Raw genomic sequence first — 27,319 nt, 5'->3', positions numbered from 1 at the left:
TGCCGTGATCCGAAGCGCCAGTCGGTATTGATACCAATTTGAGCCCAATGCATATGAAAACCAAATCGGGGTGGCTGATTGGCGGACGTGATGAACCACATGTGTATCGTCTCAACAATATCAAATTATTAGCAACTGACGTGGGCGCGTGCCATTTGCCGATTGACCCGGTCTAGGGCTTGAGAGATATTCAGGGTCAGTACCCAATGGCTGATATTTCTCACACGCAGAGAAGAAGAAGAGCCGGGATTGAAGATCGCTCGCTGCGTGGGGCGATCACATGCTGAAGACAGCCTCAGCCCTGACGTAGACTCGATCGACACATTTCTTATTATTCTCGACCAGGCGGCGGCGTCTAGATCGCGTGGGATGCCTGCTTATTATTCTTAGAGTGTTTCTTCTCGCTGCCTGTGCCTGGTTTGCTCCTTCCCGCTTCTGTATACTACAACTTCTATCTCAACCACCACAGTGCAGAATCCACGATGATATCCTCAAGTCATGACTGAACGTTCAATGATCCAGGATTCTTCTCACGATTCGCGACAAACCCCCAGTGCCACCGATGACGAAAATCCAAGCGATCATTCGAAACCGATAAGCCGCGCTGCTGCCATAGGCGCGACACTACTCCCGAAATCGATTGCGTCCGTGGTATCCTTCATCGCCCAGTCGACTTCGCTTTCTCTACGCGTTGGGACGTATTTCGGCGGTGCGGCCATTGGAGGGGCCAGGGTCACGACCCTCACAGGCCTAGAACTCAGCAGAGCCCTTGTAGAGGCCGTCCTGACGAGGGCCGGCCGCGATGTGGCAGGACGCAGCAATGGCGAACTTGGCCGGTTGGAAGCAGAATCTGTCCTGGAACGCAGTGTAAACAAGCCCCAAGACAATCATATTTGTATCAACAGACTAGCTGACTTGTTTCACTCGCTCGTAGTTGGAGGCGTTGCACTCGACAGTGACCTCGGCTTCCTTCTTTGCGGCTGCGGGGTTCCATCTATCTGAAGTCACGCTTTCTTCGCTATCGAACCTGACTCAGAACCTGCTTTATACGCTTGATGCAATCCTAGGATCAACGGAGTCCTCACGAGCCATTGCAGCCATCATCACGCTCATTCATCGCGAATTTAGCAAGAACGAAGGGGGCGACGACAATGATTTGGTGGGAGTGGGGGATCTCCTCGTCGGCTCGATTGGGTTTGCCCTGTTACAACGCTGGGGAAGACTGAATACCGAGAGGCAACTGCGCGAAAGTGAGGGCGAAGTCACCATCTGGGATGTTGTGATCTTAGACAATGGCTTGAGGGCCGACGTTATCGGAACTCAGACACAAGAATACGCAGAGAGCACCACGAACGGCTTATCATCTCGTCCAACGTCATTTCTATCTCCTGGGAGAAACGAAGAACCCTTCGAGGCGTTGGAACATGTTGGTTCGCGCCCAAATACCCCTGGTCAGCGTTGGAATTTCTCGCCTGAAGAACAACCCCAACTGTCCGACGAGGACATTCGTCTATACATCATGAAACAACTACCAAAAGGTAGCCGTGCTTCTGTAAGGACAGACCTGGTGACTGCACGCACTGTCACAGTTGATGTCTATGACGATGACACCGCTGAAATCGCTGCTCCGCCAGGAACAACGATGGTCGAGGAAAGATTTCACAACGAGCAAGTCTCTGTGGGAGCAAGGCGCCTCCCGAAGCACACAATAGTGTTCCGCACAGCATTCAATGAATCTCAAAGCGCAGATTTACATCCAGAGGACCTTCATTGCCCCCCGACCTCGCCAATTTTGTCTAATAAACACAAAAATAACCGAAACGTATCTCATCAATCCAAAACGGCGTCTAATCCACGCAATGGCACCGAGAAAACCAAGTTCGCCAAGAATGACCCCGCCCATAAAACTCCTCAGTTATCTGACTCGACGGAAACAATTACTGATAAAGGAGAAAAACGACCTCGCCGTGTGACTAGTTCTTCTTCATTGAGTGGTTCTGAAACCCCGCGCAATTCTTTTGGCAAAGCATCTCTCTCGAAATTTGCGCAGAAGGTGAAAGCTGCACCTACAGAAAAGCCCGGTGTGAGCAGTGCGAAAGGCCTTATCAAGAAAGCACCGAAGAAGTCCAGTGGCTCCAACACACCGGTATTGCCAGAAGCAATCAATAAACCGAAGACGGAAACTCTGGCCGGGGCTTCTATGGCATCAAGAGCTCGAATTCCCAAGGCCAAAGAGAATAATCGACCTCAAGCACCTACGTTGGCGAGCGTGAATAAGACACTTCCTCGGGTTCCGCCAAAGGACTACTCCAGATATAGCTCAACACCGTCTCCAATAACAACTAAAGCGTCTCAGCATCTCAGGTCTTCGTCAAGGACGGACTTCTTCTCAGTTAATAACAGGACTGATGCTGACTCATACTCGATCTGCTCGGTCGACAGTCGCCCAGGATCGGCCTCAGTTACTCGGACACACTTTCGGAGTAGCAGTTCACTGTCTAGAACTCGACAGGAAGATATCAATAGAGCTTTGAACCGTGATTCATCGCCGTCGCACCGGAGATCTCATTCATTCGTTCCTAGTATCTATTCGATGGCAAATGGCTCCGAAACCTCTCTAATTCTAGCGCCTCGGCCGCGCAAGAGTATATATGAAGATGAGTCAACCATTGTTGGTCTCAATCGCAACGGCCTTGTGCCAGGAATCTTTCCACAAAATCATTTAGTCAATAATGTCCGGCGCTTTTGTCGTTTCTCGTCTGCATCATATGGCTCAAATGCGCTCAAGGTTATGGGGATACCACACAATCAGAAAATGATTCAGCACCATGACTCGGATAATCATGAGCATAGTTCGTTTTCTAATATGACCGGTCTCCCTCCATCTACCATCCTCCTTTCATCATATGTTGATCCCGATGGCGGTAGCAACTCTATCGGAGAAACGCAATCTGGGTTTCCACTCGTGCATTACCTTTCCCTCGATCACGAATCCAAAGCCGTGGTGTTGACTTTGCGAGGAACTTGGGGCTTTGAGGATATATTGACGGACATGACCTGCGACTACGACGACCTAGAGTGGCAAGGTAGAAGCTGGAAAGTTCATAAAGGCATGCATGCTTCTGCAAGTCGGCTACTAGAAGGTGGCGGAGGAAGAGTCATGGTAACAATCAAAGCTGCGCTTGAAGAATTTCCAGACTACGGTGTGATTTTTTGCGGTCACTCACTCGGTGGCGGTGTTGCAGCAATCCTGGCGACAATGGTCTCGCAGCCTAGCAATCAAACTCAGGGCCCTTCATTCGTGACAGCGTCAGCTCTTCAAGCAGCAGGTCCTCTGCTTTTAACGGCAGATCATCAGCAACAAGCAGACAGAGTCTTTTCCCTGCCACCGAATCGGCCAATCCACGTTTATGCATTTGGCCCACCAGCATGCATGTCACCTTTCCTACGGCGAGCCACGCGTGGTCTCATCACTACCGTCATCAATGGGAAAGATATCGTCCCCAGTCTATCACTTGGTACTTTGCACGACTTTCGAGCCGTGGCGTTGTCTTTCAAAAATGATACCACCGGCTCGAAGTCGCACATTCGCTCGCGTCTTTTGGACGGCCTAAGACAGAGTATTGTGAATAAGTTCTACGTCAACCAACCCCCAATACCAATGAACGCTGGAGAGGGCCTCGGTGAGGATAGCTGGGCGTGGTCTGCCCTTCAAAGCCTTCGTGAAGAGATGACAGCGCCCAAACTCATACCCCCCGGCGAAGTCTTCGTTGTCGATACTATGCGCGTCTTGCAGCGGAACCCCTTCACAACAGCAGCGACTACACACGATAGCCATCCCCAGCTTGGCCGGCCGGCTACCAGAGCCCAACTCAAGTTCATTCGAAATGTCGAGTCGTATTTTAGTGAGCTCAGATTTACCTCGGGCATGCTGAGTGATCATAATCCGGCGAGATATGAAGCCAGCTTGGCTGCGTTGGCTCAGGGCGTCATTGATGATTGAATCAATTTATAGAGATGAGTGGGCTTTGCTCAGTTGAAGCTAAAAACTCGACTTCCCCACGCTCTTTTTTCCACTTTGTTTTCATAAAGTCCATAAATTTTTGGACACGTACCTGATTCATTCCTTTAAACGACAACTTATATAATTCGAGGACGGTTAGGGGATATACGGAAATGTTTGCTTTCGGATTGTTATAGATTGGTCACGTTTCTTTGATGATATTATACCCTGTTTCGTTTTTTTCTTTTTTTATCATTTTTCACTCACTCACTCACGAGTTCGTATATAGAAATTGGATAAAACAATATCGCGAGAAAGCCTTGATTTCTGTGTCATCTAAATAAAATATACAATGACTTAGGTGGCTGGCCACGTTCTTTATTGAAAAGAAATCCCATTTGAAATTTATCCATGAGATCATAGTGCATCGTAGCCACTGCATATGTTCCGAGTTTTTTGTTGAAAAATCCTCTTCCTGGGATAGTCGTAGGAGTAGAGACCCTCAACCTGGCGCTTCATGAAGAACACATGGGTGTGGTTCTATTGGCTGCTAGTGCCAGGCTGGACGATGGGTTCAGGATGGTTCCATTTCAATTCGAAAAGCTAATATAGCAATCTGGTCTGGAGTTTTGAATGGCGACCTTCAAGCTCTGCTTCATGGTGACAATCGAGAGACCTCCTGAAGGCCTTGGCATTCTGGTATGCTGGCTCCGGAAGCGTCGGTACGCATAACCAGCACGAGTCGAGTGTCACAGCCCATTTGGCGTGGAAAGCGGTTCCCCATTGTATGCTAATTGCAATCAGATGGTGGCCTGGGTTTGGCAGCCTGTCGAACAGAGCGCTGACTACAGCCGCAAGATACTTCTCTGCCTAGGTAGCGGCTCATTTATTGCCCTCTCACTTTGAAGAATCATCTTTATTCGAGTTGTTTGCCGACGAGTTGAGGTTCTTTCGCGCCCTCTCTGCCACCTTTACTTCCAATTCGTTCAACTGTCTCTCGACTGCGAGCCTTTTTGACACCAGGTGGTCTCGTGCACTTTGGAGGGACCGGATCTTTTCGTCATAAGTCGCTTGGTAAGATTTTTCCGTCGCCTAGTATTCCAAAGTTAGATCTATGTCATATATTTCAGTAGAAAAATAATCTCAGCTTACCTCTCTTTTTTCTTGCTTGGTCTTCAATTCGGCGCCGTAAAGACTGCCGCCAATGGTAATGGTGATGATTGCACCGGTGACAAAAAAGCTCCGTAGGACCCTCCGAGATGGCGCCATGATGTTCCTGACTTTTTTTTGGAGAAAAATACTCTGCAAATGCGATCCACGGTTTTGTTTGGGCTTTCATCTGTCGTAGCGGAAAGACCGAGAAATAGCTTATTTCTGCCATGGTATACCGCCTTCCGCGTACGGCTGTAATCCGTTGCGCGTCGTCGCGTCACTGCCGCGTGGGGGAAACCAGCAAAGAAAATATTGCAGGTTGTTCTCGACATGAGTCGACGGCCGTTTTGAGAGCTCGTCGCAGTTTCTAAACACTCCTTGTACGGCTAGGGGTGGACTTCATTTCTAGCAGAAGATGTCGTCGTCACGGCTATCTGTTGGTCCACGACGTCGCAGACGCGTCGAAGACGATTCGGATGAAGATGATCGCTCTGTCAGAGGCACAACACCCTTTTCGCAATCATCAAATGGCAGCAAACGGCCCCGAATCGAAGCGCCCGATGAGACTGATAACAACGCAAGCCAAAATGAGGAACACGATGAAGACGACGCAGATAGACCGACGCAAAAGGTCCCATTGACCAGGGCGGGGCTGCCTGATGGCTACAGCACACACGGCGATTTCCAACCTGGTGCAATCGTCCGGATCAAGTTGAAGGACTTTGTCACGTATACATCTGCCGAGTTTTTTCCAGGTCCGAAACTGAACATGGTCATCGGCCCTAACGGGACGGGCAAGAGTACTCTCGTTTGTGCGATATGTTTGGGTTTGGGCTGGGGACCTCAGGTGAGCCTTATTATTTTTTTTTATGAGAAAACGGTTCGAGCTATCCCAAACTAACACATTCTGTTTTTAGCACCTTGGACGTGCAAAAGACGCCTCGGAATTCGTGAAACATGGCTGCAAAGAAGCAGTCATCGAGATTGAGCTCGCGCGCGGCCCTCCATTCGAGTCGAACCCAATCATTCGTCGAACTATCAAGCATGACGGCAATAAAACCAGTTTCACCATCAATGGCAAAGACGCAAACAAAAACCAAGTCCAGAGAGTAGCCAGGACGTTCTCTATCCAGGTTGACAATCTCTGCCAGTTCCTTCCACAGGACAAAGTCAGCGAATTTGCTGCTCTTTCTCCCGTGGAGTTGTTACATTCGACTCAAAGAGCTGCTGCAGGACCACAAATGATTGAATGGCACGATTCTCTCAAAACGCTAAGGGCCGAGCAGAAGAAACTTCTCCTAGATAATAAAGGCGACCGGGATCACCTCACAAACTTGGAAAACCGTCAAGAATTACAAAGAGCGGATGTCGAAAGAATGAGAGAGAGAGCCCAAATCAAAAGGCGCATTGAAATAATGAAGCTTTCTCGCCCTTATGTGGTATACACGGATTATCTCGTTACTTTTAGTGAAATTAAAGAACACCGAGCTCGACTCGAAAGGGAACTACAAGAGTTGAAAGACGAGCTGGCTCCTGCTTTGCGAGCAGTCAACGAAAAACAGGATTATTATGGCAAGACGGACGACATGGTGAAGTACAAGCGCCAGAAGTTTAATAGGGCAGAATCCACCACTACCGAAATTGCGAATAGGATAGAAGCACACGAGGATGCGATAAAAGATCTTGCTGCGCAGATCGAAGCAGAAAAGAAAACTGGCTCGAGCCACCAGCAAAATTTATTCAAAGTGCAACAGTCGATCAATCGTATCACGCGACAGATGGAGGAAGAGCCGGAAGATTTTGATATCGATTACTACAATGAGCGTATTGTAAGCTTTGTCTTCATACGTGTTTTTCGTGATACTAATCTTTCGTTTAGCGATCATTGACCAGAGAGATGAGAGATCTTGAAGCTAAAGGCGAAGATTTAAGGAATGGTCGCCGGCCAATCTTTGGGAAACTACAGGAGAGGAAGAATCGGAAGCAACAGGCAGAAAACGAGTTGGAAAATCTTGATTCTCAGAGCGGACAGCAAGAGGCTCGACTAAAGAAACTTTCTTCTGATACGCACAAAGCCTACCAGTGGATCCGAGACAACCAGGATCAATTTGAAGCAGAAGTGTTTGGACCAGCGCTGGTAACATGTTCGATTAAGGATCCCAAATATGCCGACGCACTCGAGACTCTTTTGCAACGAAACGACCATCTAGCTTTCACTACCCAAAGCACGAAAGATTTCAGGACTTTGCAAAAAGCTCTGAATGGCGAGCTGCGGCTACATGATGTTAGCATCAGGAACTGTACAACTCGGTTAAACGATTTGAAATCGCCCCTTTCAGATAACGAACTACACGATCTAGGGTTTGACGGTTGGGCTAAAGACTACCTAACAGGCCCTGAGCCTGTCATAGCCATGCTCTGCAACGAACAATTCCTCCATCGGACCCCAATCGTTCTCCGAGACATATCAGATCAAGAATATGCCCGGATGGAAAAGAATACGGCTATCAACAGTTGGGTCTCCGGGAAACGATCATACAAAGTGAATAGAAGGCGAGAGTATGGTCCTGGAGCGACATCCACGCAAGTGAAAACAGTACGACCAGCAAGGATATGGACGGACCAGCCGGTAGATGTCTCGTTGAAGCAAGAGTTGCTAGACGTCATCTCTAGCTGCAACGACGAAATAAACGAAATCCAACAGGAGATCAATGCCCAGAGGGCCAAGGCAGAACTTCTCAAGGAAGAATTCAAAGCCAAGGAGAAAGAAAAGGTAAGCTGAGGCAATTTGGGTAAAGGATTAACTGCTAACTTTTTAGGTCGGACTTGAACAAGAGAAATCGAACAAACAAACGGCACTCGTCAAATTCAGGGCGCTACCAGAAATGCTTAGTATGATTCCTGATATCGAAAAATGAAAAATATGCTAACATTTTTTTCAGACCAAGAACAGGAGAAAAAACGAGATGCGCAGGAAAATTTCGAACAAGTTCGTACCCGCGTGTTAGAGATCCGCAGCAAACAGGATCAAACCGCAATTGAAAAAGCGGAGACTGCTGTTGCCTATGCGGTTGGTTTATTCGGTTCATTTTCAACAGCAAAAGTGCTAATACTACGATAGGACGCGGTAGAATCGCTTCGCAAGCTTCATCAAGATCTTCTACTCGCAGAAATTCGAAATATCGAAGCCTTTTCGGACTTTGGCAATGTCAAGGCCCGCAATGTCGAAATTCAAAATATCCTTGAATCCAAGAAAGAGGAGGTCAAAAAGGCTTCAGAGGCACAGAGAGAGTCGGCTAAAACTGGACTTGCATACCAACGACAAGCAACCGAAGCCATAGAACTTGCAAAAACCCAACCAGATCTAAAGGAGCTGCTCGATTCCCACCATGCCCACGTCATGACCGTGGATCAACTCGATGCCGATATCGACTCGGAGAAAGCACACCTTGAGCTAACCCATGAAGGCAGTGCTGGTTTAATCAAAGAATTCGAAGATCGGCAAAAGGCCATCGATAAGCTACAAAACAAACTATCAGCATACCAAACCAAGCTCGCCGACATTGAATATGCCATAGCCGAGATTCGGGATGAATGGGAACCTAGACTAGATGCCCTTGTTGAGAAGATATCTAGCGCGTTCTCGGACTCTTTTGCACGGATTGGCTGTGCCGGCCAGGTCACCGTAGACAAGGTGGAAGAAGAGCCCGGGCCAAACGGAGAGAAAGGCCGCAGTGATTTCGACCAATGGTCGATCCAGATCCAGGTCAAGTTCCGTGAACATGAAAACCTATCAATTCTCGATTCACATCGACAGTCTGGAGGTGAACGTGCCGTCAGTACCATCTTCTATCTGATGGCCCTTCAATCCCTGTCGGCGTCTCCGTTCCGTGTTGTCGACGAGATCAACCAAGGTATGGATCCGAGAAATGAAAGGATGGTCCACGAACGGATGGTGGATATTGCATGTGCACCTCGTAAGCCCGCCGAGGGCAGTGCTGACGGTGTCGGCGGCACTGGAGGAAGCCAATATTTCCTCATCACTCCGAAACTGCTCAGTGGGCTGGTGTACAAGCCTGGCATGAAAGTCCTGTGCATTGTCAGTGGTGAACATGTGCCTTCTGATTACACTACGATCGACTTTGGCCGAGCTGTCCAAAATATGAGCAGGATATCCGGCATACCAGTGAGGTCGGCAGTGAATGGGATCACCAACGATAAAGGAAAAGGCAGAGCCATGGACAATACACGGGTTCGTTCCAGGGTTGGTGTGCGCGCTTGAATGAATTATGTTACTCTGGCATTCACCTTGAATAAATATATTTACGTTTATTTAGATATGGGATGGGATGGGTTTTTTTTTTGTCGATGCTCCTTCAGCGAATCTCATATGCGCGAATTCGTCAGCACGAGCTGTCTTCATGTAATTTTGAGTCCAGGTTAGAACTATGATCTATGATATGTCCACCACCACCGCTTTTCTTGCCCTTTTGCAAACCCATGGCCCTCTGTATCCAGATCTTCGCCGCGGCGTCAATGCCTCCTTCTCTGGCGCACTCTCTTCGAACAATCTCTGCGATCAATTCTTCTACATCCTGATTAGCTTCTGTCACATTCCGTCGATTCATCCGTTTCTGCACCGCCGACTTTATGCCTCCAACCACACCCATGTTTCTCGTACTCGGGATGCGAAGCAGCGTCTTGTCAACGTCGTACCCGAGCTCGGCGGCGATACTCTGGGTCTTTGCCGTCAGCGAGCCGTACATGGAGTTCAAGACCGCTGTAGACTCAAGGTCAGCGCTAGGCTGGGCAGTGCTAGCAGCTATTTTGGCCTTGCGGAGGGCTTTGAGGTCTCCTGTTGCGGGTTGCTCTTCTTCTTTTTCTTCATCGTCGTCCTTGGTAGGTTTGCTTTTCTGCTTCTTTGGCGGCGGATACCGAAACCTCGCGCCAGACAGCGAGTGCGAGCAGCATGGAATAGATACAAACGGCAGCGGAGCTTCCGGGCACGCTGAAGCGGCCATCAGTGGCGTCCAGACGGTGAGTTCGTCGGCGTGGTTGGAGATGATAAACGTGTCCCTTGGGAATTCACCCGTGTGGTATGCGATTCCATTGCTTGTAAGCTCGCTAATACCGTCCTCTCCTTGAGAACGGGCTACAGCAAATGGTTTGGGAATATACAGTGATTCCTGCAGATTCTGCCGCACCCAATCCGGAAAAATCGACCAGGTTTTGCGCTGGCGTGCATCAAAGCCCCAGCCCTTGTAGCCTTCCATCAGGAGGATATAAACAAGCACACCGTTTCCGCAGGCGACGTCGACGAACCCGGGGAACAACTTTTTTTCGTCTTTTTCGCCTTCTTTCTGCTCAGCCTTGGGTGCCACTCCATACATGTTCCGCCACAGCTCGATCAGAAAGGCAGTAATAGACAAGTCTTCAAAGACATGCTTTGAGGGCTCTGTAGTCTCGACCCAGTCCCGACACAGATCTTGCGCATATGTCAGTTTAAGGCGGGTATATGTGTTTTGTATGAGATGGCGGGGGATCAGGTTGTCTTGGAACGGATTGTAGCTGTCGTCTACTTGTTCCTTGCCTGGGTCCGCTGAGCCGGACTGAGATGATGCTGATGACATGGGCTTTGTGTTTCGGGCTAGACGGGTTTGCGTGCTCAAGAGAGCTTGCAGTGTTCGTTCCAGTCTTGCTGGGAAAGGATCGAAGCCTTCCGAAGCCGGGAATGGGAGTATGTGCAGAGACAGCGTGCCTTTGCCCGGATTTGTGTGTTCTTCTTCGTACGACTCTTCTTTTTCAAAATCATACATAAAAGCGAATCCTCGAATCCGGGGATGGTAAAACGGTATATCCTCGACAGAGTCAATGTGCGGGAAACGGATACACAGAAATCTTTCCACCGTTTTTCCTGACGTAGAAGATACCATTGTACCTTTGTAAAAATGACAGGTCTGGTCCAGCGGCTTGTCCAGATTCAGATTCCGGGGTATCAATGTTAGGACCACAGTTTTGCTCAATTCCAGACCCTCGATTTCAACCGCCGGGATCCTCGTTTCTACTTGCTGCGGCTGCTGCTGCGTAGGCTCTTTTGTATTACTCTGATCTTCTTCATGACTGCCTTCATTTTCATCACCCAGAGTACCAGATTTCAACGCCAACAGCCTCTCCTTTTCCTGCGGAGTCTTCAGCTCCCCCGAGCTATCAAACAAAATATCCGCACGGAACAAATGCGACGCATTCATGTTTGGATTCGCCAGCAAGAAATTGGACAATCGTTCCATGGCAACTGGTGGAAACGAGAGGTCTGTTTCGTACAGATCTGGCGATGTGAGCCAGCCTTGGGTATATTTGTTCTCTGCATTTTGGGGGGAACTGCTGGGTGGTCCATTCTCAGGACCGTAGATTTGCGACGGGACTACGGTTTCACTGAGAGGTTTCCCCGTTAGTTTAGACGGGTCTCGTGTGGCTGGCTTTTGTTTGCGAGCCATCCTGTTTTCGTCTGTTGCATCTCAGGTATACAGCGTAGTGTAAATTATTGCATTGGGGAAAAAAGGTTAGTGGGCAAGAAAGAGCCCCACCTTTGGCAGTGGAACGTCGTCTAGGAACAGATACATACATCAATTGATGATTACTCATATACCTTGAATAACTAATCAAGTGATTGGAAAAGATTTAGATTACTTATCTCCAATGTTATTTCTAGGCTACGCACTCAGAAGAGTTCGAATGTTATGTCAATGTTGATCTTATCGATAAGCCCTTGGAGGGGTCAGATGTCATTGTTGAATGGACAAGCTGTATAACATGAAAGTACATCAACTGATCAATAATATGCATATGCAAGTTGCCTAAATGTATTCCCAAATAAAAACTAACAAATACATGCGCCGTACACCGTGCTAATAGGTGAATATAATACAAACAACGAAATCAAACGAGACCTGAAAAGGGTCCATTCATATATATGTGTAATATGTTATGGCCCAATCAGACTTGCCAGTCGGCCTTTCCATTCATTCAAAGCCTCGTCTTTGGACGCACACTCGATACGCGCGTCTCCCAGGCTCTGTTCCAATGCATCGTTCTTTGCGCGCAGCTGCTCCAGTTCCGGGCCACAAGCGTCCCAATTAGCAGCCTTGGTGCGCAATTGCTCCAGTTCTGCCTGTGATACGGGGCTAGCCTGGGTAGATCGCTGCGATAGGATGATTTGGTTGTCGCGGATACTGACGTCTTGACGCAGTTTGACCACCTCGGCTTCCAGCTCGGCGATGCGCTGGCGAAGCGATGTCGCGCTCTCGAGCTCGCGGTAGAGCACCCAGAGGGCAGAGTCGACTTCGGACGAGAGCGTTGCAAAGCGAGACTTGCGCGCGTGCGAGTCGAGCATGGAGAAGCTCTGCGTGGATGGAGACGGCTGGGCTAGGGGGCCTGGCCGCGCCGACGGTTTGGGGGTTGTTATATATGAATTGCGAGTATTTCCAGTATTTTCGTTGTTGTTGTTATGATTATGATTATGGTTATGACTTGGAGGTTGCGAGTGCGAAACATCGCGATGCATCGATCTGGAAATCTCAGCCAGAATGGACAGCGCCTGCGAGTCCTCTGCAGTCGTCTCATGCGCGGGTTTTATATCCGTAGTAGACACGTTATGTGTCGATTCCGTGGGAAGCTGCGCAGATAGGCGAGGAGGGGACGCCGGAGGAGTCATGGTCGGAGGATGCACATGCCAGTTGCGCTGGACACAGACGGCGCAATACCACTGCTTCACATCATTATATAGCGAGCCCGGAGGCATGCACTCGTCGTGAAACGATCTCCGGCATGTATAGCAAGGGACGAGGCCTGCGGGTCGGGGCCGATGGCACATCATACAATAGTCGTCGTGAACCGAGCCATGTCCTACATTCTTTGTCAGTCGTGTTGAAACTATAGATAGTGGCGGAAAAAAGGTCACTCACGTCGCCAGTTTTGATAATTCTTAATAACTTTCTCAAGCGGAATCTGCAAATGCGCTCTGAAGACAGCTTCAAACGAGGGCGGCGCATCGTTGGACTTGGGATTCCATTCCGCCTGAGACGACTGCGTGCTTTCTTGCGCGTCGCTGGGTGCCGGCGAATTATCATTATTCCAGCGCATTGTACGTGTGTGTGGATTGCTAGGTAGCTGTTCGCTCGACTCGAGCTTCTGTTTCTTCTGCGGTTGTTGTTGTTGTTGTTGTTGTTGTTGCTGTTCAGCGCTGTGGTCCCCCACCAGGTTCGGCGGAGGCCAGATGAATTTCGTTCGTGTCCGGGGCATCACGATACGTCTTCGTTTCAGCTCTTGCTTATGGAAGATACGAGCTAAAGTGTTTGTGTTGTTGTCGTCGTTGGTCGATCAATTTTGTCGCCACAACATGAAAATTCACCAACCGCGGGCCCAGCTTTATAAGCAGTTTCTTTCTTCCGTAATATCAAAAATAGCTGACCGTACAGATCCCATCGACAAAGTCACGCGCGAAATGTTTATCTGAGCGTTTGCGAATGTTGGAAAAAGATTACTGATCACATCCAAGTACGTAGTAGTACCAGTTCAGAGGTAGTGGCGCGGGGGCGGTTCGCACGGAATCGGGTCATCTCAGACAATTTCAGGGGAAAGAATAGGTAATGATTGAATAACACCTCGGAATATAATGTTATAGCACGAGAGAAAGCATGTCGCTGGCATTGCGCCATCGAAATTCAAGAAAGTCCAAAAAGAGAAGCAGCTGCGGCTTTCTCAGGCACCAGATTTGTCAGCCTTGTGGGCGGGACCAATCACGGCGGGTGCTGCCAAGGCTGACAAATCACATGCCAAAACACCTCTTCAAAACTACATGTTTCGTTACCTGACCCTGTAAGGCTAATAAATACACTTGTATAGCTATTGTTTTGTCTAGTTGAAAGCCGTATTGTAACTGGTATCCGGCCTGGATTGTAAAGTACCGTAAAACATCCATGTGATGGTGTCATTCAAAACAAACGTATAGTCAAATCATACACAAATAGTGAAGGACAAATATAAAGTGTTTTTAATAAATTAATCTCCTTATCGATATGCCCATTCCTCCCTGACTACTTGTAGAGCAACCATTGTGCGAACTATGATAAAATAGCATACTATTGTCAAAACAAGTATATACAGCCTTAGTCAGCTCCACCGGCGGGGCTGAACGTCATCGAGGGGAAAGCCCAGGAACCATCTTCAAACTGTCAACTACTCCAGCAATACAGCACAGCATGCCAACTCCACGGTGTTTCATAATCCGCCATGGCGAGACCGAATGGTCTCTCAATGGGCGACACACGGGCAGCAGCGACATCCCGCTCACCGCCAATGGCGAGAAACGAGTCAAGGCTACGGGCAAAGCGCTGGTTGGGAACGACCGCTTGATTGCGCCCAAACGACTCGCACATGTGTATTTTCCCCTTATTATTTCTTCTTCTTCTTCTTCTTTTTTTCCCCCCTCTTCGGGACTGACGTAGTTGATTGACAGCTACGTATCCCCCCGAAAACGCGCGCAGCGAACGCTCGAACTGCTGCAGATCGGATGCAAAGAGCGGCTTCCGTGGAAGGAGACGCGAAGCCCAGAGGACGAAGAGCCCATCCGCACAGACGCACCCATCGACATCACCGAGGCAATCCGCGAGTGGGACTATGGCGAGTATGAAGGGCTGACGAGCGCCGAGATCAAGGTGCTGCGGGAGAAGAACGGCCAAGAGCCGTGGGATATCTGGCGAGATGGGTGTCCGGGGGGAGAGTATGCTTTTCTTTTTCCGATTCTTCGCCCATTCGAAGGGAAAACATTAATTGGTGGTGGTATTTAGATCCCCCGAAGACGTGTGCCGCCGCCTTGACGCGTTCATCGCCGGCATCCGAGAAACACACCACAAGAAAAGCTTCGCCGGCTCAGACAGCACCAAAGTCGACGTGTTGGTTGTCGCACACGGCCACATTCTGCGCGCTTTTGCCATGCGATGGGTCGGAAAGCCCTTGACAGAGACCGCACTCATTCTGGAAGCAGGCGGAGTCGGAACGCTCAGGTTTGTGCTCATTCATTATCCAACACAAGTACACGCCCAACTAACCATGTGATTTCAGTTATGAGCATCATAGTGTCAACGAGCCTGCTGTAGTCCTTGGAGGCGGTTTTGTCGTAGAGGATTGAATCTCTGTATCGTATCGACCATGGTAAATAGACTCATAAATTTGTTTCCTCCCTGGTAGAGAAAAATTCACGATTCCTCTTTGACAACGGCCTCATTATCCCCATGCTTCCCAGCAGCAGCCCCCTTCACCCCCTCTTCGCCCAACACTTTGGCCGCGCCCATAAACAGCCCACCAATATATCCGCCCAAAAACCGCATATCGCCCGCCTGCACCGCCGTCATACGCACCAGGTTCTCGGTATCGGCCAAGTGTGCATTCAGCTGTGCCAGTTGAGAGTGCAGGTGTGCGTACTGCCGCGATTTAGTGGCTGACATGGCTGCGGCGGCGCTGCTGGTTGTTGTTGTTGTTGAGCCCGCGGGGAGGATGGATCCGCGAGACAGCATTTGTGACTCGTTGCGTCGGTGGGCTCCTGGAATTTGTGGTGGCATTTTGAATCAGAGAGATTTAAATATTGTCGGCTGGTTGTCTAACGGACAATGTAGGTGATTTGTTCAAATGTTGTGGCGTAGGGTGTGTTTGTTTTGACTTGTTGCCGTCGGGAAAGAAATAACTTAGTTGATATAGTCACGTGAGTTATATCCATAATTGTAATTACTTCAGACACAAGCTATTGTACAATAATTAAGCCAATTGATGACCCTTGAGCCACATTGATTTATCCATTAGTCTGGTATAAACGGAATCCTTCACTCATTTTGTGCGCCGATTGAAAAAAAAAACCCCCCTGAACTGAATAAAACCGCCGGTGGGCGGACGAAAATGACATGAATCAATGATGTATCAAAGAACCGCCAAAAGACGGACTTGCAGACTGAATCGCACAAACAAAGAGGGGGCCGTGTTCTGAGCGAAAAAAGAGATGCGCCGAGGATGCAGTATACACTGTCACACAGGTTGACAAAAACAGTTAAGAAAATAGGCAGTCGTAGTGGTGATGATGATAAGTGATAAAACATGATTGGGTGAATTACTAGGGACAACATACTGTCCCCGACTTCATAATGATATAGGAGAAACGCCATGTTGGGAAATGGAAAGAATGGACGTGCAGAGCCGTGGTCTACCAGCCAAAAGACAAAAACAAGAAACAAAGGAAAATCCAGATATTCCCTATAGGTCCGAGAAAAAACAACCCGTTTTCCAGGACATTTGCAAGTCCCCGGGAAGGTCGTGTCTTCCTCGTCTAAGTCATTATAAAAGATTCATGTGTGAATATAGCGTGTTTTGGAACGAATCGAAGGGCTGGTCAGCTGGGAAACTGAGATTAGGGATAGAAAGCCATGAGGTTTATATAGGCATTCAAACGTCCAATGACACACCCCGCTAATAAATTTCCCACGGACAAGAAATTGGGCGCTTAGCGAACGGGCATGGGCATGGGGTGGCCGAGGCTGATCTGGCTGCTATGAGCCGAATTTTCGGAATCAATGTGTGCACTCGCTCCGCTATCACCACTCTCGCCGCTGACGCTCGCACTTCCAGTCAGACTTCGAACGTTTTGAGAATTCTTGACTGGATATGAATTGCTCACCCCTAAGTTTTGTTCCACTTGCTGTGCAGCCATCGTGTTTCCGTGTCCGGGAGGGTATCGGGGAACAGGGGCCCGCATGTTCGGGGGGGACGGGCGATTATGCGGCGGCGGTGGCATGCCGTTGGGCCCAAGCATGCCGTTTGGAGGGCCATACGGAGGTTCTTGTGCAGTGTTGGGCCGGCCCATGCCACGCGGACCAGGGGGGAACGCAGCGGGCGATGCACTCGTTCGTCGGCTGGGAGGGTAGGGGCCGGGACCGGGACCGTAGTCACCCATGCGGCTAACAGTGGATAACGAGTTCGCTCTCGAATCGATGTGCATTTCCTTGCGGTCGACGTTGCCGTATCGGTTGGATGAATAGCCCATCATCGGATCATCAAGCAGTGCGGCGTGCAGCGACGGCATGTCCGACATCAGTCGAGAGTTGGTGTTTTTCCGTCCACCAGGAGGACCACCAAAGAAGCGACTGGTAGATGAGGGCGGTCGGGGATTAACTGGCATGCCCAAGTCAGGATTACGGCGCAATTGGCTAGCACTGGGTGCTTTCCGTGTCCGTCGGGAAGTGACGCTCATCATGTCAATCTGTTCGGGGTCGACATTAGGAGGAGGGCGGAAGTCCATTGGGTCAACATAGTCGTCTTCATCTTCTTCGTCAAAAGCATGCTGTGGTGGAGGCGCGACACGGCGAGGGCCAGGAGGTCCACGTCTCATATGCATTTCTCTCTCACGTAGCTGCAACTCTCGCTGGCGAAGGGCAAACTCGCGTTCACGTAAAGCCACGTCGTTGGGGATGCCAGGTCCTCCGTTCGGTATATCTGGGGGATGGACACCATTTCCATTGGACACACCGTCGTTGCCAGGGAACTCATCATAGACGACAAGATGGCTAAACTCTTCTAATCCATTATCATCAAACGAGACATCACGTGGGAGCCGTGGACCAGGCTGATGGCTGGGTGGCCTCATTGAACCGTTCATAGGACCGTTCATAGGTGGGGGACCTCTTCTTTGATGGGGTGGTGGCATGCCCATTCCCACCCCAGAGGCCGTTCGGCTGGACCGCATTCCATTGGTCATGGGCTTTTGGGTTGGGGGCACGGACGACGTCCTGGGAGGGAGCTGGGAGGGAATTGGCGGAGGAGACTCGGAATGGGAGTGTTTGGTCTGGTTGACGATGTTGATGTGATGCAGCATGGCGTAGACAGTCTCGATACGAGGCACGCGGATGTCGCTTTCCAGTGCCAACCGCACAGGTGAGCCGAGGCAGGTTTCTACTTCCATCGGGCGACGAGCCAAAAAGTCCTGATACATGACACTTTGGGTATCGGGCCCAGCAGTCATTTTCTCAATGGTCTTTTGCCGGAAATCCGAGGGGAAAGAGCAGCCTTGAGACTCGGCCAGTTTGATCAGTTCGTCAATCACATCGGTGATCAACTGCCGCACGCCGACCTTCTCCAGCAGTTGGGTGTGGTTAGGGGTATCGAAAAGCACACTAGCCGGGTGGAATGCAATTGGACTGTTCGATGGGTTAGTCAAAAGATGGCAAAGTAGTTGGGAGCAATTCTCATACCCGATCATTCGCTCAAATTGTTCTTGTCTGATATTGGAAGAAACCTTGCAGTCGACTTGGCCGGAAGTCAGGGTGATGGCCAGAGCCGAAGCCATGTCGTTCTGGATGGCCACCGGAATGGACGGGTTTTTGCTGGCGGGTCCTACCCACATCTCGGACGAGCCCTCGTGCTCAAAGTCACTGATACCCGTCTGGGTGAGGTTGACGTTTGAGACTAGAGACAGCACGACGTTGGTGGGAAAGCGTTGCTCGAGGTGAGATTCGACGCCGACAGTGTTTGTTGTGTTGACCAGGATGCATGTGTGTTGGGGAGTGACGACGGATTCGATGACAGAGCCGAGGTCGAAGACATCGGGCAGGGCCTTGACGCACAGCACGACGTAGTCGTAGGCGTTCTCCCGCGAGGAGGCTTCTTCTGGCGACCGCACGACTATAGGCAAGAGATTATTAGCCCGAAACCATACAAATTTTGTCCAATGGCAGACTTACCATGTCGGGGCTTGAAGCGTTCATTGCCGAATGCTTTTGAGCTGGAAAAGGAAAGGGTTAGCATCATATCCGGGCGATCCGCGAGGGCGGGCGAGGAGGGTATACCGAAAAGAAACGCCGTACTGGGCGACAGCGTCGAAGCCAGACTTCCACACCAGGGTCACATCGCACGAGTTGGTTGCCTGCAACCTCCATGACAAGAAAGCCGAGACAGCATTGCCACCGACTACACAGAACTTCATTAGCCTCCGTTTCCCCATGGCGATGGATGACTGGGGAAGCGATGGAAAGAAAGGAAGGAATAAGGATGGAGGATAAACGATTGGAAACAGGACAGTAAGTAGCGAGAGGATGCAGATGGAGGAATAGACAGGAGATGAGAAGAGCCGAGAGATGAGCGTACCTGACAAGATGCGAAGTCGAGGCGGCGAAGGAGCCATGGTGGTGACTGCAGGGGGAAGCCGCGCGGGACTGGCAAGAGACGGGCAGGAATCGCCGGCTGGGGCTCTTGTGGCTGCAGCAGTCGATGATTATCGTGATTGTATTTTGTATTTGTGTTTGTTTTTATTGGGCTGGTTCCTTGCGTGTGGTCGTGGGAGGCGTGGAAGGACAAGGAGGGCGGAATCGAATTCTCTTCTTTTCCGGGAAACAATCAGGCAACGGCGATGGAGGCGCAAAACACGATTAATCTAGCGAGCGAAGAAGGACGAAGGGAAGAACGCAGTCGGCGGATGGCGATGGAGAGAGAGGGGGGAGGAGGAGGGAGAGGAGGAGGAAGAGGAGGAGGAAGAAAAAACAAGGCGTGGTCGTGGAAGAGGAAGAGGTGGTGGTGGTGGTGGTGGTGATAGTTGGCGGCGGTGGTGTTGCGAGGCAGGAGCAAATCTAATACTACTTGCTACTTCCAGGCCCAGGGATGAGGTCGTGGCAGTGCCAAACGGCGTGCGGGTCCGCTAGCGCCAGTCCCTGGATGCGGCCGCCGGAAACATACTACATTGCACATACTTTGCATTTAGAATACTATTATGATGGTGATGCTTATGGCTATGGCTATTGTTGCTATGTTGATGTTCCTGATCCGTGCGATTGCCAGTCCCTGAGAGATACTCCTCCGTAACTGGCAGCCCAACCCAGCCTGCATCAAGTAGTGGACTGGGACTGCGGTCTGTGCCTCGACGATTCAATCACGCGTGGCAGAATGGAGTCTGCTGTCTGGCAGAGAACAAGCGATAGCCATACGTACTCTCTTGCTCAGATAAATCCCACATGCGTGTCCATCCCAATCAGCACCGCGTCGATCTGTAGCGTCGATCTTGACTCCTTTTTTTTTCTCTTTGTTTTTCCTGCCAACAATCAATTGACTCGGGAGATGCAAAAAAAAAAAAAAAAGGCATCATCAGAAAACACGTCAATCGTGCATTAACACTTGTTTAACTATCCATTATTTATCAAACCATACACATGTCTAGGAATCCTGGCACTGCAGGTGAGACAGAGGGGGGAAATGCTTGGGCGGGCCCAGCCCGTCGTAATCAGCATGCATCATCCGTATAATAATAATGCTGTTATACACTTCTACTACCGCTAGCCGTTCGCCACCAACTTTTTTTTCTTCTTCTTTTTTTTCTCTCTTTTTTAAACTAATAAACCGTTCATCTTTTCTCTCACTGCCCAGGATCTGACCTCCCTTTTCACAGAGCTTCTCACTTAAAACATCGAGCCCCACAGTGCTCGATCAGCCAATCAGCACTTGCCGAGCTTACTTAAGTACTACGGCGACTAGTCCCAACTAGCTGCGATCTGATCTATTCTTGTTGACTTGGCTTGTACCGTGCTAGTAATTATTGTGTACGTTGATAGATCAGCCACATCAACGACTTTCAAACACGCCGTTTGTCGCCAATAAATCAGCATCTACTAAAAGCGCTACACATGCTGCACTCCGATCGGTAGTCTGTACCACTACTTGTGCACACCACACTACCCAAGTAATTCCTGTACTACTGTTGCGTACTACCGCTTTCAAGCTCGTGTTTCCTCTCTCTCTCTCTCTCTCTCTCCCAGTCTCTCTCCATTCCTCGCATGGATCGCTCCCTGGCATGCCGGCGCTGATTGGTTTCATGCACGCCAGCCCCCACGAGGAACGCAGCACAACGCGTCAGACGAAAAGGGGATTTATCATTATTATTTTATGAACAAACAGTACGTACGTATAGTATGCGTATACTCTATAATCTATGTCTCAACCAATTGATCAGTGAAAATAAAAAAAATATGTAAATATAATAAAATAAAATAAAAATAAAACCCAATTGACTACATGTCCAGATACGATAAGAGAAAGAGAAACAAGAAAGAAAAAAAAAGATCGACTCAGCCCAATTCAAAACGCGCCCCTTGTCCGATCGCCGCATACGCCAACTACATCCAGAAGCGAGCCCATGCAAACGACAACCATAACATTCCTGACCGGACTAGTACACAGATTGGAAAAAAAAGGTGTATTTTTAGCCCTGTTGAAAATTTGCTTCCGACCGCTCCGTCCGAGGATTTTTGGTCTCTTAACAGGGGGGAATTATTATTCTAGCTCGAGACTTCTGACAGCGGCGAATCGGCCTAGATTCGTGGCTACGTACATCTGTGGCGCACTCACTGGTGACTGGGGCACCTGAAAATTTCAATTTTCTGTCCTTACGAGTACCAAAAACTTAATACGACTCTTAAGTCGAAGCCCGAGAGGCAAAGTTGCCCAGGCGCTAGGCCGAAAGCATACTAGATAAACAAATCACAAATCTTTACAACTTGCATCAGATTAAGTACTTGGTTAACAGTACACCATAGCTATTTTGCATCATCGACCTGATTATTTGAAAAAAGTCGAGGATAATCCCAATAATGAAACAATCAATACACAACCACAACTAGTCCAGCCTTTTAAGCCATGTAAGTGCTGGCATCGACACCTTCGGCAGGGTATTCCCTAAAGAGAATTAGTCTTGTTCAAGTACGTACGAGAACAAAAAAACTTACGGAAGAGCGACTTCGAAGCGCTTCTCAATCTCCTTGAGCACGTTCTCGTCGTCCTCGTTGCTGACAAACGAGATCGAAAGACCCTTGGTACCGAATCGGCCAGCACGGCCAACACGGTGCAGGTACGAGTCGGCGTCGCCGGGCAAGTCGTAGTTGATCGCCAGGTTGATCCGCTCAACATCGATACCACGTCCAAACACGTCGGTGGCCACACAGATTCGCTTGTTGAACTCTTTGAACTCCTTGTAGCGTTTGATACTGCAACTTTGATTAGCAGCTTGTTAATGATTCATGTTCATAAAAAAAAACCTACCGTTCCTCCTGGCTGACACCAGAGTGTACAGCAATACTGGGGAAGTTGCATTCACGCAACAGCTTGTCAAGCTCATTGGCACGAGTCGTGCTCTTGACGAAGATGATGACTTGGTTGAACTCCAGGTTATCGAGCAGATCACTCAGCTTCCTGTTCTTCTCCTGCTCGCTGAGCTTGATGTAGTACTGCTGCAGACCGTGCAGAGTGAGCTTGGTACCCTCATCAACGTACACTTCAAGCGGGTTGCGCATGAACTTCTTGCAGATCGGTCGCACTTCTTGGGAAAGAGTGGCGCTAAACATCATGACCTGCTTCTCCGACGGAGTGTTGCGGAAGATCTCCTGCACATCACGACGCATGTCTGAAAAACGAGCAGACCACGTTAGTACCTACAAAAAAGACCGATTGTATATTCACAACTTACCAATTTGATCGAGCATCTTGTCACATTCGTCGAGGACAAACGCCTTGACGTTGCGCAGCGACAGCTTCTTCTCACGCACAAGGGCGTTGAGGCGTCCAGGCGTTCCGACAACAATGTTAGGGCGCGTCTCCTTGTTGCTGAGAAGGTCGATATCCTTTTGCATCGGTGTGCCTCCGTAGAACACGGCCGTCTTAACTTGCGGAAGGTATTTGCTGAAACGAGCATACTCGTTCTTGATCTGATAAGCCAACTCACGAGTGTGGCACATGACCAAAGCCTGAACCTCGCCCTCAACCGGGTCGAGAGAGTGGAGTGTCGTCAAGACAAACACTGCCGTCTTACCCAAACCAGACTTGGCTTGGCAGAGAAGATCGCTGTGAAGCAAACCCTGGGGAATGCAGATTTGTTGAACTGTGGTGAGGCGCGAAAAAGTTAGATCTCGTTTCGAACGAAAACTTGATAATTTGAACCGCATCGCAAAGGTGGAAATGCTCGTCCGCCCATCTCTTTGGGGTCGTCGTCCAGTGAACCGACAAGAAAAACAAAACCCAACAAGAAAGAAAAAAAAAGACTAGCTTTTCTAAAATAATAGATTCGCCTCCTCAAAACTAAAGCAATGGGGGCGTGAGGACATGGTAGTCCTCGTGCAACTGGATACTGCCGCGAGCAACACAAAAAAGTATTGCTTTGGCGAGCAATAATCCAAGCCCATCACCTCTTCCAACACGAATGAATAAACTTCGTTTGGTAGTTTTAGGGCGTTGAGGCCATTCTTTTTCAAAGCTAGCCACCAAGGTCATGCATGCATGAGTGTATTGGTCCCCCGAGACACCAGACATTGCAGGCGAAATGCAGCGCAGGTAATTCTCAGAACATATGCCCGATCATAAAAACGCAACAAACAAATTCATCGCCTCGGAGCCGACGAGGCCTGTTGGCGAGAGATTTTCTTTCCCGCAGAGATGGACGAACGTAGCATAATAGGGTAATAGAAGGCTGGTATAGGAAACAATTATAAGTGTGTAGTTAGACTAACCCTCCGATGGATGCTCGAATCCGCAATCGGTAATAGCACGTAGAAGCTCGGTCTTGAGCAAGAAATCGCGGAAACCGGTCGAGTGAATACCGACATAACTGCCCTTCTTGTCGGGACGGCCGCCGCTCACAGTCAGGTCGCCCTTCTTGGTGGCAGCACCACCATTGGCCGCGTCGGCAGCAGCAGGCGCAGCAGCATTTGCGGCTTCGGTGGTCTGCAGCTCCTCGTCGGAGTAGTCGATGAGATCCTCTTCGGTGGCCATGTTGATCGATGAAATGGAGATACAGAGGAGAGCGCGTAGGTACAGAAACTCGGGCGCCTGGAGTTGTCGATGGAAGAGAGGATGGGGAGGGGGGGAGATATTTCACGTTATCCTAAAGAATGATCCGACAAAGTAACGTTCGCCGGAGGGGATCCTTGAGATAAAACTGCTTTGAGAGAATGCGAGACGTGGAAGGTTGCAGGTTCGCGCGTGAAGCTGAATGAAGGCGAGGTGGAAGAAGGCCTTGGAAGTTGAGGCGGTGTCTAGCCTCGACCTTAGTCAGCGCCGGGTCGTTGACCGCATCGGGTCTAGCGCCATTTCGGGAACAATGGTTGTGATTCGTCTCGTTCTGATTCCTGGAAGAGATCGAGTCCAGTCAAAGAATTCATATTATTGATCGAAGCGAGTGTGCTTTGTTGCCGGGGAAATTCCGACCAACGTCGCACGAAAATTGTACATGGCAGCCTCAAAGAACAAGAAAACCGCGTCTGGCGGCGCTCAAAATCATATCCGAGCCCGCCTAGCATATCTACACAGAGCCTCGACTTATTTATTGAAAAGAGAAGCCTGTTTGACAACAAGTGAAAGCGAGAACGCCACATCCGCTCAAAATACTGCTCAATCTCAAACACCATGTCAAACATCCAAAGAACTAGAACAAACCCAAGAACAGGCTACGCTCCCACCACAGCAAGCTTGCATTTCTCGGCACTACGTCAGCCAAATGCGCGGTATATCGCTCAAAGCACAGCAACGCCTGTCTATTGAAACCAAGCGGACCTTTTGCAAGCGATGCGACCTTCTTCTCGTTCCAGGCGTGACGTCTACCGAAGAGATTCTTAATGCGAGCAAAGGCCGCAAAAAGCCGTGGGCGGACGTTTTGGTGATCCGCTGCTCTGCCTGTGAGACCGAGAAGCGCATTCCTCAGAACAAAATGCGGAGCAAGAAGCTCAAAGATCGCCAGCAAGAGAAGAAGAATAAGGAAACTCAGGATCAAGCTGGAGTTTCTTGAGTTGGAGGTTCTGGCTGTTGCAAGAGAATTTCCGCGGTAACCCACGTTATCTAGTCCCTGAATAAAGGGAATAAGCCTTGTATAGGCGTCCAATCTGGGAACAGTCCCAGTCCCCGACCTCGGCCGGCATCAACATCGGTGATATCCCGTAACCAGAGGTATTTATGACTGGCGGTATGGCCGTGCAGTCATCATCATCTACGGCGTAACAGTGCGAATATACAAGATCAAAATGATGACGGTGACGTAAAGGTAGAAAAAGCTGGTACTGTCAACTGGTAATTACTGTATATAATATAAACATGTACTCAAGTTAAGTAGCTGTGAGGTTTCAATTTCAACCTCCATAGCGTTTAAGTATTGCCAAGTCAACGTCTGCTTTAATACACAGCTCCTCTAATTCCTCTCTGATGGGACGATTCCAACCATCGTATTCTGTCTTTAACAAAAGCGTTAAACAACGAATATGCGGTGTCACAGTTCTACACTTCTCCAACCATGGTGCAAGTACGTCAACAATGTCACAGGGCTCTTAATCATATTACCAGAAAAGACATAAGTCATCCGTCATAGTCAGATCCTTAATATTCGGTGGCAAAACATCTTTCATCCGCCTATTTAAGAGCGGCGTAAACCCCAAGAGGAACGTGATCGGGATGGTGAGTTCTGTCAGTTTATCGAGTTTGGTCATCACCCTCAACGTTCCCCTGGTAGACAACTGAGGATAGTCATCCCACATAGGCCAGTCATGAGGGTAGCCATACAGGCATTGAGCCCAGATAGTGAGATCGGTTAGGGTCTCGCGAACATGATACAGTGCCTTGTTGATTCGCTTCAGATCGATAATGGGTGTTTGGACTTTATCATCCTCGAGCTCCGGGGTATACATCCACTCCCATTCGAGACTGTTAAGCCCCTTTGTGACCGAAACCAAATCCCCCAGAAAGCATTCTCGTACGTAGAGCAGGTTCAGCACGCTTATACTGGAATTGGAAGGTGGCTGTACCGTCGGCCACGAGAATGTAGTGGGGTTTTCAACATCAATCAGCAATTTCTTGACAGACGGTAAGTAAAACATGGGAAGTACATCAGCGGTATTGTTTTCGTTCAGGTTAAAGTAAGAACGCCCTAAGAACACACTCTCTAGACGACTGAAGTCGAGCTGTAGCCCGCAATACTGCGGCTCACAGAACATCGATCGAAACACCATACCGATAAGGTAGCTGTCCAAGAAAAATGCCTGTTCAATACGCAGGAAATTCAGGCGCATTGGCTGGGATAGCAAGGCAGCGACAAATGCGTCTATTGCCCCGTTTCGCAGCTGTTTCAACCAGTCCTTGCGATATGGTACGGTAGTGCTCGCAACAAACGCCAGAGGCTCCTCCAGTTCGGGACCGGAAACACGTATTTGGGGCAATTTGCCTACATCATAAGGCATAAAGTAGGCACTTCCATGCAGATACAGCGAACGGACGTAGGTAGCTAATCGAGGCCGGCGTAACAGGCTGCGCAGCAGTCGAGTGAGGGTTCGGGATTGCCAGTTCCGCGAAGAGATGAGGATTTTTGCATACAGGATCTGTTCAGCGAGGTTGCGCAGATGGCTATTAACAAGGCAAATACTGCAAAGGTCCTTTCGAGGCAGATATTCCAGAACGGAGCAGCATATTTCCACAGGACAACCAAGCAGGCGAGACTATTGAAGACTGGTTAGCATGAAATTCATGAACCGAATATCGCGAACAGAGCATATACATCTTCCATCATGAGAGGGGGGTTTTGAAACTCTGAAGCATCCGGTGCTGCACATGTTTGATCAAAACATAAAGGGAACCAACACGCTACATGTACCCCCGCGAGGCTGAATACGAGCTGAATTAATACAACATGTAACCTGGCAAAGTAGACATCAGATAATGTATGTTCAAGCTAATATTCAATGTAATAAATACATTTAATTTCGTACATTGCAGCCCTCAACGTTTTCCAATGTTCCGCGAATCCGAATTCGAAAACAAAGCTGTGAAAAGTCCGATGTATCCATAGTAAATATCTGTTCAGTTGAATATGGACAATATTATTGAAGGTACAGCGAGTCCAAGGTCCTCTGCTCTGGAGGAGAGAAACATACAAGCATAAAACGAACGTCAAAGTGTATATGACCGAAAGATAGATAGCCACGGGAATATACGAGGAGTTTGAAACGATGAAAACAAGATAAAATAAATACCCCAACACCAATCGCCTCCTTCTGCGTTGAATGTGAATAAGAAAGGGAAGAACCAAAACATCCAAAAATAAAAAAAATTAAACCA

General features: G+C 49.1%; 10 protein-coding genes across 10 annotated transcripts; 4 read left to right on the top strand and 6 right to left on the bottom strand.

Annotated features, from left to right (window-relative positions):
- Positions 1-498: 498 nt before the first annotated feature.
- TRUGW13939_07117 (uncharacterized protein) lies at positions 499-4,003 on the top strand (the record flags this gene model as incomplete). Its single annotated transcript, XM_035490259.1, has 2 exons — positions 499-867; positions 935-4,003. The coding sequence occupies 2 exons, from the start codon at positions 499-501 to the stop codon at positions 4,001-4,003; spliced, it is 3,438 nt and encodes a 1,145-aa protein (XP_035346152.1).
- A 1,567-nt stretch (positions 4,004-5,570) lies between these two features.
- On the top strand, positions 5,571-9,437 carry TRUGW13939_07116 (uncharacterized protein; the record flags this gene model as incomplete). The annotated part of the gene is made up of 6 exons (XM_035490258.1): positions 5,571-6,002; positions 6,073-6,984; positions 7,035-7,928; positions 7,975-8,047; positions 8,098-8,225; positions 8,277-9,437. The coding sequence occupies 6 exons, from the start codon at positions 5,571-5,573 to the stop codon at positions 9,435-9,437; spliced, it is 3,600 nt and encodes a 1,199-aa protein (XP_035346151.1).
- Positions 9,438-9,558: 121 nt separating this feature from the next.
- Positions 9,559-11,649, bottom strand: TRUGW13939_07115 (uncharacterized protein; the record flags this gene model as incomplete). Its single annotated transcript, XM_035490257.1, has 1 exon — positions 9,559-11,649. The coding sequence occupies one exon, from the start codon at positions 11,647-11,649 to the stop codon at positions 9,559-9,561; it is 2,091 nt and encodes a 696-aa protein (XP_035346150.1).
- A 488-nt stretch (positions 11,650-12,137) lies between these two features.
- TRUGW13939_07114 (uncharacterized protein) lies at positions 12,138-13,453 on the bottom strand (the record flags this gene model as incomplete). Its single annotated transcript, XM_035490256.1, has 2 exons — positions 12,138-13,057; positions 13,117-13,453. 2 exons carry the CDS (start codon positions 13,451-13,453, stop codon positions 12,138-12,140), a joined length of 1,257 nt encoding a protein of 418 aa, XP_035346149.1.
- A 959-nt stretch (positions 13,454-14,412) lies between these two features.
- TRUGW13939_07113 (uncharacterized protein) lies at positions 14,413-15,341 on the top strand (the record flags this gene model as incomplete). Its single annotated transcript, XM_035490255.1, has 4 exons — positions 14,413-14,591; positions 14,670-14,933; positions 15,001-15,216; positions 15,275-15,341. 4 exons carry the CDS (start codon positions 14,413-14,415, stop codon positions 15,339-15,341), a joined length of 726 nt encoding a protein of 241 aa, XP_035346148.1.
- Positions 15,342-15,408: 67 nt separating this feature from the next.
- TRUGW13939_07112 (uncharacterized protein) lies at positions 15,409-15,771 on the bottom strand (the record flags this gene model as incomplete). Its single annotated transcript, XM_035490254.1, has 1 exon — positions 15,409-15,771. The coding sequence occupies one exon, from the start codon at positions 15,769-15,771 to the stop codon at positions 15,409-15,411; it is 363 nt and encodes a 120-aa protein (XP_035346147.1).
- A 929-nt stretch (positions 15,772-16,700) lies between these two features.
- Positions 16,701-19,373, bottom strand: TRUGW13939_07111 (uncharacterized protein; the record flags this gene model as incomplete). Its single annotated transcript, XM_035490253.1, has 5 exons — positions 16,701-18,390; positions 18,445-18,874; positions 18,934-18,974; positions 19,039-19,159; positions 19,337-19,373. The coding sequence occupies 5 exons, from the start codon at positions 19,371-19,373 to the stop codon at positions 16,701-16,703; spliced, it is 2,319 nt and encodes a 772-aa protein (XP_035346146.1).
- A 2,491-nt stretch (positions 19,374-21,864) lies between these two features.
- On the bottom strand, positions 21,865-23,995 carry TRUGW13939_07110 (uncharacterized protein; the record flags this gene model as incomplete). The annotated part of the gene is made up of 5 exons (XM_035490252.1): positions 21,865-21,910; positions 21,961-22,218; positions 22,274-22,634; positions 22,698-23,108; positions 23,734-23,995. The coding sequence occupies 5 exons, from the start codon at positions 23,993-23,995 to the stop codon at positions 21,865-21,867; spliced, it is 1,338 nt and encodes a 445-aa protein (XP_035346145.1).
- A 457-nt stretch (positions 23,996-24,452) lies between these two features.
- TRUGW13939_07109 (uncharacterized protein) lies at positions 24,453-25,007 on the top strand (the record flags this gene model as incomplete). The annotated part of the gene is made up of 1 exon (XM_035490251.1): positions 24,453-25,007. The coding sequence occupies one exon, from the start codon at positions 24,453-24,455 to the stop codon at positions 25,005-25,007; it is 555 nt and encodes a 184-aa protein (XP_035346144.1).
- Positions 25,008-25,548: 541 nt separating this feature from the next.
- On the bottom strand, positions 25,549-26,768 carry TRUGW13939_07108 (uncharacterized protein; the record flags this gene model as incomplete). Its single annotated transcript, XM_035490250.1, has 2 exons — positions 25,549-26,700; positions 26,760-26,768. 2 exons carry the CDS (start codon positions 26,766-26,768, stop codon positions 25,549-25,551), a joined length of 1,161 nt encoding a protein of 386 aa, XP_035346143.1.
- Positions 26,769-27,319: the final 551 nt, after the last annotated feature.

The sequence above is a fragment of the Talaromyces rugulosus genome, chromosome IV (genome assembly GCF_013368755.1).
Source record: "Talaromyces rugulosus chromosome IV, complete sequence".
NCBI lineage: Eukaryota > Fungi > Ascomycota > Eurotiomycetes > Eurotiales > Trichocomaceae > Talaromyces > Talaromyces rugulosus.
The sequence above is the reverse complement of the archived record's forward strand: the minus strand, read 5'-3'. Positions and strand labels throughout refer to the sequence as shown.